The 10477-nt window shown below is 47.8% G+C and overlaps 2 protein-coding genes across 3 annotated transcripts in view; both read right to left on the reverse strand.

Annotated features, from left to right (window-relative positions):
* The window catches only part of spdl1 (spindle apparatus coiled-coil protein 1), an 11118-nt gene extending 10601 nt beyond the window's left edge, over positions 1 to 517 (reverse strand). For both annotated transcript variants that reach the window (XM_008300199.1, XM_008300198.1), the window contains exons 1-2: positions 356 to 517; positions 21 to 197 (exon numbers count right to left, since the gene is read on the reverse strand). In XM_008300199.1, the coding sequence (XP_008298421.1) occupies positions 21 to 197; positions 356 to 517 (339 nt within the window). The remainder of the gene's footprint in view (positions 1 to 20; positions 198 to 355) is intronic.
* Positions 518 to 2464: 1947 nt separating this feature from the next.
* Positions 2465 to 10477, reverse strand: part of trappc11 (trafficking protein particle complex subunit 11) — a 16724-nt gene continuing 8711 nt past the window's right edge. The window contains exons 16-29 of the mRNA XM_008300208.1: positions 9906 to 10038; positions 9487 to 9617; positions 7228 to 7350; positions 6906 to 7099; positions 6677 to 6825; positions 5202 to 5323; positions 5000 to 5119; positions 4851 to 4916; positions 4518 to 4674; positions 4318 to 4429; positions 4079 to 4170; positions 3835 to 3968; positions 3220 to 3387; positions 2465 to 3137 (exon numbers count right to left, since the gene is read on the reverse strand). Coding sequence (XP_008298430.1) covers positions 3093 to 3137; positions 3220 to 3387; positions 3835 to 3968; positions 4079 to 4170; positions 4318 to 4429; positions 4518 to 4674; positions 4851 to 4916; positions 5000 to 5119; positions 5202 to 5323; positions 6677 to 6825; positions 6906 to 7099; positions 7228 to 7350; positions 9487 to 9617; positions 9906 to 10038 — 1746 coding nt within the window. The 3' untranslated portion in view covers positions 2465 to 3092. The remainder of the gene's footprint in view (positions 3138 to 3219; positions 3388 to 3834; positions 3969 to 4078; positions 4171 to 4317; positions 4430 to 4517; positions 4675 to 4850; positions 4917 to 4999; positions 5120 to 5201; positions 5324 to 6676; positions 6826 to 6905; positions 7100 to 7227; positions 7351 to 9486; positions 9618 to 9905; positions 10039 to 10477) is intronic.

Genomic DNA, 10477 nt, shown 5'->3' on the forward strand with positions numbered 1-10477 from the left:
CACCTGACAGAGGTAGGCACCTTGTTGTGCAGCTCACTCAGCGCCGCGCTGTGGTTCCTCTCCAGATGTTCCTGCTGTTCTTGAAGCTGCTGTTCCTGCTGGTTCTTCACACAGTCGTAATCTGACTGCAGCGACGCCAACATGCGAGTCTTCAGCTCCACCTCCTTCTGCAGAGAGTACTTGTCCTGTTCCAGAGCCTTTAAAACATCACATGAAGGAACCATGTCAGTTTGGACATCAACAGGTTTCACTGAGACTTCCTACAGAAAACATGTGTTGAATAAACTCTTGACCCGGTCCGTTTTGGGTCGGCAGCAGAACATCTAGCACTGAGGAGTGATGTGTGTTGGCGTACCTCCAGAGCGTTAGTCATCTCCACTCTCTGTTCATCCAGCTGGTTCTGCAGCTCCACCTGCTGATTCAGGAGGTCCAGTCCAGCCTGAGCAGCCTGGTGGACCTGGTCTTCCTTCTCCCTCAGCTGCCTCCTCAGCAGCTCCACCTCCTCTGCTGCCGACATCTGGACAGATGTGTGAACGCTGCTTTATGCTGCAGAAACCAGAGACTGTCCTCAGAGGGGACAGGTGCGTTGTCATGACAGCAGGTAGAACAGACTGAATGAAACCAGAACCGCTCACCGTCAGCAGACTGGACACAGTGACAGTTCTGGGTGGAGGAGGTTATTAAAGCATCATCTGGTTGAAACAACAACGTACGGAAGAACAAAGAATACAATAAGAAATAATCAGTGTGATATCTGAGGATATACGGCACCAGACTGTTCATTCATCAGCAGCCACATATTCCTGCTATAACGGCACCAACTCTGTTTGGATGACAAAGCAGAACCTTTCAGCAGGTTCTGGTGTTGGTGGAGCTCAGTCCCCTGAAGCTAACTCCCGTTGACTTTCTCCTCCACGTTTCTAATCCATCTGAACGTTTTAGGAGCAGCTTTACTGTTTGTCCTGATGGCTTGAGGCCTCTGTGACAGATCTATCTGTGAGCCTTTGGTTCAGGTTTAGATGATCCTGAGCTCAGCTGAAGGAAACTCAGACCATCTGTTGGCTGCAGTGGCGTCTGACTTTAATCAGGGAGCATTTCATTTGAACTTCCTCTGGTGTTATTTGTACTTTAATCACTGCTGCTTTCATATTTCATGAACCATCCTGTGTTTTAACCGGCCTCCTAAATCCTGACCGTTTCATGCATAGATATATATAATAAAGGCCTTATATCTATGGCTTCATGCCTGTTTGCTGTGTTCTGCTTTGGAACATGGAATTTGAAAAGTTCTCTAAAAACAGAAGTGATCAGAATGATTCTGGCTGCAGGAACAAAGAATGAAGGCAGAAAAACACTTAACATGAACTCCCAAATGACCACGGTGGCGTCTACAGCGTGTTGGTCTCTGCCTCATCTGCAAGTGTTCCAGGGTTCCCAGTACCGACACCAGTACCAGCACCGACACAACACCAGTACCAACACTGCCTCCTCACTGGATAAAGAAGCTACAACCCAGATTAGTAAACTACTGAGAACATTTGCAAGCTAACGTTAGATAAACGTCCTTACAGGTTCTGGTTCTGGTTCTGAGTCACTGTTTGCCGCTAAAGCCTTCAGGACTGTTTAATAGAACGTTAGCTACCGTGCTAACGCTAACGGTTCTAGACTCGCGTCTCCGTGGAACCGGACCAACGCCGCTGACCGGACCGGTTTCCTGAGCGAGCGACGACAGAACCGACCGACAGAAACGATATAGAACCAAAAACAACAGAATCCATCCGTTTATTTACCGTCAGTCCAAGATCCGTCGAACCGCCACCGTTTGAATCACAATTCAACTATCGCGAGATCTGCTTCTTCTTCTGCCGTGTTTGTTGGCAGCTGCTGAATCCGCTGGAGCATTTTGCCGCCACCTGCTGGACAGATGGAGAGCAGCGAAAACAGTAAAAGAACTACATCTGATTAAGAACAACCGTCATCAGTGAACGTGGTTCCGACGTGAGGCTGAACTTCTGTCATTCAGGAGCTTCTACTCAGCTCAGCGTGGTTCCACACAGAACCCCCTTCAGGTGTGTTCAGGCTGCAACAAAAAAAAATGCAATGTTGTGGTATTTAATAGTAAAAAACCATAACATGCAGTAAAAACTGCTGATTTGTTATAAAAACATTACAGAAGTTTTAAATACGGACTTTTTGCACAGCCTGATGCTGGCTGAGAAAACCAGCTTCCAGCACCAAAGTCCAGTTGAGCTGCTGCTGTTGGTCTCAGTGTCCATCACCTCTACACCTTAACCCTCAGTAGGGGGGCGGAGTCTATCCAGCTCTGCTCTGAGGCATCAAACCTAAAACATTGTCACTGATAAGATTTTCCAGCATGAGGCAGACATGTTTCTGAGGGAATGTTTAAGAACACGTTTTTGTCTCCACTGTCATAAAATGTGCAGAAAACAAAGGAACAGACAAGTTTCCATCACTTCAGTTTAATCAGACCTTCGTCACATTCAGTTCTCATCAGATCCATTCGTTATCTTCACTGTTGCATGAACATCAGGTCATCACACTCACTCTGAACAGAACCTCAGCAAACGTTTTCCTCATGTTTGATCAACACGTGTTTTACTGAACAACCAGAAACAAGTAGTGTTAATAATATTAATCATTTCTGTGGACTCCAGACCAGCCAACAGGACGCTGCTCCGCTCTCATATTTACAGTGACTGGGGTCCACCGACGGGTTTGGATTTTAGGGCCAGAACTGATTCTTGGTAATAAAGGAGGCCGATGACAAACGCTTGAAGTAAAAATGAAAATCTTGGTGTCAAAGTTCAGAATAACAAACTGCAGCACAGACGTTTGCGAGTATTTTACATTAAAAGAGCTTTTCTCTAAGTCATGATGTTGGACTGCGGGCAGGACGCTGCTCTGGATCACCGTGGAGACTACGCACACCAACGGCTGCTGTACAGCCACAGTTCTTGTTCTTTTATTGGGAACTGCTTAAAAAACAACAATACAAACAAGGAGAAGCTGTGGCTCCGATGACCAGCCAGCCCCAGTATCCACCGACCAGACGGTGAGCGGGTCGTTTCTCCTCAGGCCGCGGCGATGGAGGCGTCGTCCAGCTGTCGACCCTGAGGCTGAGCAGAAGATAGACCAGAAGCTTTAGAAGAGCAGCGAGCCTCTTGACGCTCAGATATCAGCACCTGTGTGTTTTGTTACCTTGACAAAGATGCGTTGCGGCAGGAAGCGTCTCAGGGTGTTTGTGTTGGAGGTGGGGCAGCGCGGCAGGCTGATGTTCAGCTGTGGCAGTGTCTGGTAGCCGGCCATCAGCGGGTAGTAGTTATACAGCATCTGCTGCTCCGAACCAGGAAGGATGCGGAGACGAACCTACACACAATGGAAACAGGAAAGCTTCAGAGCTGCTGTCTGTCCTGTTGACCTGACAGACACTGAACGCTTCCCCTCCAGCAGCAGCAGCGCTCTGAGCTGTGTCAAGGCATCTGAAGGACTTCTACACATCCCAGACTTCATAAGCGCTGCTCCAGCAATGGACCAGAACGTCAAAACAACCTTCACATGTGAAACAGACAAAGGTTTGGACACCGCTGTGTCTTCATCGGGACTACAGATCAGTCAGTGAGCTTCCTCATGGTCTCTGCACCATCAGAGGAACACTCAAAGCTCAGTAAGGTTCTGCTGGTCCCACGTGTATGAGCAGTTCTGACCCAGATGATAGAAATCCAGCTTTATTTGCATTGTACAACATACGTCATCAAACAGCGCTGAACACGGCACGGTGCAGACCTTCAGACCTCTGATAGAAGTCAGCTGTACCTGCTTGAGTCCGGAGAACATGAAGGCATCAGACGGTTCCACAGCCATCTCCACCTCCTGCACCAGCCCGGTTCTGTTCTCTATGTGGTACCGAACTGGAAGAGACTCTCTGACTCGCCCAAAGGATGGTAGATCTGCATCAGAACAGGTAGAAATGAAACACCTGACTGTCAGAGGAGGCTCAGGAACACAGGAAGGCCACCAGGTGTCATTCAAACGTGTGACGAGTGAAAGTGGGACCGACCAGCGTGGATGTAGAGAGGGACGGACTCCAGGATGACATGAGGTAGAGTCACTGTGGTCTGGATCAGAGGACCATCGGCACCGGAGCACTGTCTGCAGGACACAGGAGAACCTTTAGACACCTGTTGAAGACTCTGATCAGGAAGCAGCATCACAGACACAGTAGATAGAGAACATCCAGTAGATAGAGAACATCCAGTAGATAGAGAACATCCAGAACACCCAGAACAGAGAAGGTACCTCCTCCAGGATATCAGGTACTGTCCTGTAGCCACGGTGCTGCTACTGCTGGTCTGAGCTGGACATCGCAGACAGAAACACTCGCTGGCACACTCGCCGGTCTGAAGAACCACTGACCAACACAAACACACAGCGTGTTACAGTCACAGGACTCGGTTCGGTCCGACAGCAGCCGCGAGCGCAGAGGAAGCTTCTGGTACCTTCATGCAGCTGAGACTGAAGCTGTGGTGTGTTGCTGGTCATGGTCAGCAGCTGCAGAGAAGAAGAGTTCAGCATCAGCGGCCACGGAGACGACGACAGGACGTCCGTCATCAGCAGGAAGGGAATGTCCACGGCGACCCGGTCCAGAGGTTCAAACTGCAGACACACAGAGGAATTAATGCCAACATCTGTGCAACGACACGAGCTGCTGCGTCACAGTCTGACAGTCAAGTCCAGACTGGACCTCTGCTCTGGTTCCTGAGCTGAACATCACTGCACCAAACACAAGCACCAAGTCCAGAAGACAGAACATAACAATCATGAAGACAAACCTTGGTGGACACGAACTTCACCGACACCTCAAAGGGGACGACGGTCTCTATGGTTACCGTCTCATCCTGGAGGCCACAGAGAAGACAGTCAACCAGCTGATCAATGAACACAAGCTGACTGTGATGACAGACTTCTGCGAGCTTCTCACCTTGTGACACTTGCAGACGATGTGTCGTCCCTCCACCGTGGTGTCGATGCTGTAGGCCACGTGGAACAGGAAGACCCGCGGCCCGGTCGACACACAGCGCACGTAGACACGCCTCTCCAGCTGCACAAACACACTGAATCAGTCCTCGCCGTGCAACCCTAACCCTGTGCAGGCAGGTTTAAAGTGCTGAACATCTCTGTACCTTCTCGCCTGGTTTCAGGTCTCCCAGAGGAACATCCGGCAGCAGAGCAGGAGAACTGTCGTCACACACCTTCGACCCATCCAGGGTCACGTGGGTGGTCTGACCGAGGTTCGCATCCTGACCTGAACACAGCGCCAACACAAACTCACACACTGTCCACGGATGTGACACCCTCTGGACCGGTTTACAGACTGAACCAGACAGAACCAGCAGAGGAGCCGCTCTAGTTCCTGTTACTGTTATTGGTGTCACTTTTTTCATTCACAGATTATTGCTCAATAAACTAAATGTTCTTGTCTGGCTATGATGCCACCTCCTCTCTGTCAATCATCTCTGTAGTCTCCGTCCCACCCACAGCTCTGATTGGTTATACGTCATGATTGATTCAAGTCAACTTTATTTGTATAGTGCAGTTTACAGCATGTGCCATGTGACAGCGCTGAACAGAGTCAGGTTTCGACCTACAAGCTAAACAGAGAACCCAACAATCCACATTGCCTTTGGACTGCCTCTGAGCAACGGTGGGAAGGAACCAAACCCCCCAGTGGGAGGGGAAACTACCAGCCAATCACTGAAAGCAATTGTTGACACAGAGAGACAGATGAGCACATTAGCAGACTGTAGCAGCTCCAGCTAGCAGCTGTTTGAGGTGAAGCTCTAATAAACACACAGTCTTACAAAAGCATCTCCCGTTTCCCCTGAAAACACCTGAACAATTCACCTGGAGGCGTCAAAGCAGCTGGAACTGATTCTGCTGATGCCGCTAGGCTAATGCTAACACGAACACTGAGAGACTAGCTGAGACTCTTAGCCTGCGGCTAACGCTATCTGTAGCAGCGTAGCGTGTTTCTGACGTCAGATTAACATTAACTCTGGTCTCACTGACAGACTCCTCTCTCTGCAGACTCGACCTGCAAACACTGAACAAGAAGCACAAACATCAGCACAAATCAGGACATTAGCTGCTGTCACAGCGGCTAATGCTATGCTAACGGCTAGAAGCTAAGTTAGCAGCCAGCTACAGATTACACTTGAACACAACAACTAATGAAGCTTTAAAATCAGGAGCTTAGTGGGAAGTAGAAGAGACAGAACAGAGAAAGAAAACAGAAGAACAGCAGACAGACCTGCAGGAGACAAACTCATATTGATCTCAATCTATCGATCAATCAGTGAGCAGAGGAGAATGTCTGAACATCACATGGTGCTCTGATGTCACTCCTGTCCCCATCGTCCATGTTTACTGACAGTAATCCTTTTTAATGAAGTAATCTAGTTATGAATGCCAGATTGCTGCTATCACATGCTGTTAACTGGAACATTTAGGTTGTGTGTCTTTCCTGATCAGTAATCGATATGGGCTCTGGAAAACCCCTCACAGACCCCAGTGATAACACACAGACTAGTTTAATTTGTACACGACCAGAGATGTGAACACACAAACCTGAGGGATCGGGAGGAGTTGGATGCTTTACCTGGTTTGAGGCCGGCGGTCAGCTTGACCTCCTTTGCCACGTTCTCCTCCTGTGATTGGACCGTGAGGCTGATGCAGAACATCTCATTGGTCAGTGCGGGAGGCTGGTGGCTGAGCTGGACGGAGATCTTTGGGACTCTGGAGATGATCCTGAACATGAACAGTCATCAGTCCTGTCGGCTCTATCTTAGCGAGGATGTGGATGTGCACCGACGGATGTTCTGACTTACATGGTGCTGTGCTGCAGGCTCAGACTGTCCCAGTCCAGCTCCTGACGTGCCTCCAAGCCCCGCCCCCATCGCCGTGACGACCTGCTGGCCTGCAAAGCCTCGTGGGTAGAAGCAGCATCTCCTCCAGCCCCCCTCCAGCTCAGAAACACACAGCGGCCGGCATCGCTGCCCAGCATCACCTCGATCCCTGTCATCTGAGCATTAATGTCAGTTAGTCTCACCTCAACACCACCATCTAACACCACCATCTAACCCCACCTCAGCACTGGGAGGCTCAGGTTACGCCTCGGACCCTCTTAAAGCCACAGAAACATGTCCTCACCTCGATCTTCTTGCCCACGTCTTCAGTTTTTGCCACGAAGCTGAAGCTGTAGCATCTGGTTTTTCCTGGTACCAGAGTCATGCTGTCCTGAGCCGACTCCACCACACACCACTGGTTGTACTCCTGTAGGATATGAACAGACACAGCTGCCCAAAAGACACAGAACTTTCCTGCAGGCCACAGGGTCATGTAAATCAGCTCTGCAGACTTGGAGAGCCGAAGCCAGGACAAGCAGAGCTCACTTAGGAATTCACTTATCACACCTATCGGAGCTTCAGAGGATCAAACACACAGAAGCTTTTAAGGAAAGACAAAGAAAAACATTCAACCACGCAGACCTTAACAGATGGTCCAGATGGCCGGGTGCAGTGAAGTGCCCCGGGCTTATCGTATTGCTCTGCTGACCCCTCATGTCCTGTGGCATGAAACAACTGGACTTATGAAGATACAGCACCAGAGGATCTTAATGGGACGCTAATATCTGATATTAGTTTAAGTGTTGTTAAATGTTATGGTATATCATATCCTGATAAATACCCCAAAGCTTAATTACAGTTGGATAAGTCCTTCTTTAATTGATCAGCTTGTTATATAACCATATCCTGAGCATTGTGTTATTTCTGTAACCGTCAGAGACAGATTTATCATGTTTACACTCCCCATGAAGCTCTACATGTGACACATTCATTTCCAACAAGCTTAACTTTGTATCAGTACAAATACATATAGTTCTGAAGGAACATTATTACTTTCAGAGCAAAGCTCTGACCACCTCACGACCTCCCGGTGATACTGGGACGTCATATCTAACAGCCCCTCTGGGAGCGGAGCTCGCTCTGATTGGTCAGTAGTTTTACTATTAAAGTCTCTTCACCCGAAAGAGACTTTCTGAGACTTTCTGAGACTTTCTGAGACTTTGTGAGACTTTGTGATACTTTCTGAGACTTTCTGAAGGCCATAGAATCTCCCACTTTGGTCCAATGTAGCGACTCCAACTGCCACACCCTGATCCAACTCAAGCTGAAGGCCTCGTCTCCCAGACGCTGCTACACCCGCCAAGGAACTGCAAGTATCAAGCTTCTGTCTCTAAACGGGTGTTTTGTGATTATAATTGGCCTTCTGAACAATATTCCAAATATAACAGATTATCTGCTGCTTCAGGTGAAAAGACTTTTAAGCCTCCAGACCACCACTCTGCTCCACATCAGGTTTTCACATTCATATTCTCAACCAGCATTTTCATCATTGTTTGTATTTTATGTTTGTTGTTGTTTGTTTGTTTGTTTAGTTAGTAATACATGTTGTGTGTGTGTATACAGTTGTTTCCTGTGTTTTCTATGGCTTACATCCAGTCACTTTACGTATCTGATCTTTAGTTCCCTGAGCTCTAAGTTAATTCCCTTAACTTCATAAAACACTCTTGACTGATCACCAGGAGTAAACAATTTATTAGAATTATTATGCTGACTCTGAGATTATATCGCTGGACGAATAATTCAAAGCCTGGTTTTAATAATTTTAATTAATGCAATCACTTGCTTTGGTGTAGAAATAAGTATATCTTATTTTCTACCCTACACTCCTGAACACACAGAAACACACAAAGACACAACTGACCAAACATTTATAGATAAACATTCAGAATGTTAGAACCCAGTCTGAGGCTCTGGGTCCCACCACTGGGTCAGATGTTTGTGCTGTTAAACTACATTTCACTGCATTGTGTCCAAATGAAACCTAAGTCCTTCGTTGCTTCTGTACGTCTCCTGAAGCTGCTGTCGGCGTCCTTCATTAACACGTTAAATCCCAGCTGGCGGTTGTAGAACACGAACCCTCCAGCTGTAAACTAAGAAGGACGAAAGCTTCTGTTGTTCACTGATGTTCTGCCACCGATGGAATCTGACATCAAGGTTCTTCAGCAGACTGAATCCATCACATACGATCTACTGACAGCACGCAGCAGAAACTACATGTAGGCTGTAGGTCTACAACCGGTAGATTAAACTAGATCACATCTCTGCAGACTGTCACACCTGGACACCACTTGTTCCAGCTCCTCCCCTCTGGGGGGCGCTACAGCTCTGGTTCACTTTAAACCTGCAGCAGTCGTCCGTTTTAAAACCTGTTTAAATGCATGAGTGCTGCATTTTGTGTCGGAGCTGAAACAGCCAAGAAAACACTGCAATCTAATTCATTCCACGTGTTCACATCCTGGGCCACGAAACACTGACTCCTGGTTAGTTTATATCAGCTAGTTACCTGGTTACTGAGGCTGACAGCCAGCTTGTTGAAGTTGAAAGGATGAGGACAGTCGGCTCGGAGAAAAACCTGCAGCTGGATGGGCTGGTCCACATGGAAACTGGGAGACTGGAACTTGGCCTTACACTGGACTGGAGTCAGAGAGGAGAGCCAATATTTAAAATACATAACCAGGTATAACACAGGACTTACTGATGTGGATGTTTGTCACACTGAACATCACAAAGACAGTCCCATGCTTTTATTTCAGTTGTCCAAACAGTAGTGAATGAATAAATAAGGGTTAGGGTCCGTTGTTCACAGTTTTTAGGACACTTTACTGATCTGAAGCCTCATATTCCTGTTGTGTTGCTTTTAGGTCCAACACAGGGTAAAAACTGACGTTAAGGTGTGAGCAGCTCCTCTGACTGTTTACTCACTAAATGGGATGTAGTCCTGCACTTCTATAGTCAGTTCATTGGATCCGGCCAGCGCCATGCGGTCGCTCCACAGGGACCGGGCTGCACTGACAGAAGATGGATCACACTCTGGCTCGGGGTCAGGAACCTCGTTCTGAAAATAAATGATGAATAACATGCATTACAATACATATTGTTGGTGTGTGACCTGCCTGACCTTTGGTTGGCTCATCATTCGCTAATCAAAGCGCGGGAGGCTAATGTGTGATCCGCTCCACAGAACTGCAAAACGAAACCATGTCGAAGGACCAACGCTGTTCTGTAGGTTCTTCTGTGAGACAATCCAGTGATTGACCAATGATTAGCTGAGCATGTGTTGAGCCAAAGAGCTGTACCATGAAGCCAGTTCAACATATCCAGACTTTCTCTGTGATAGCTGGCTTGACAAAACCTAAAACGTCATCAGAGATAATCAGTGGCTGCTAACCTTTACTTCCTACTTTAGTCAGGAGGTCGTTTTAATGGAGAACAAAGAGGAACACGTCAACATACGACAGTAAACAGTGCTGCTCCTGCAAATAATGCTGGTGATC

Source organism: Stegastes partitus, unplaced genomic scaffold (assembly GCF_000690725.1).
Source record: "Stegastes partitus isolate 25-593 unplaced genomic scaffold, Stegastes_partitus-1.0.2 Scaffold1510, whole genome shotgun sequence".
In the NCBI taxonomy this organism is placed as follows: Eukaryota; Metazoa; Chordata; class Actinopteri; family Pomacentridae; genus Stegastes; species Stegastes partitus.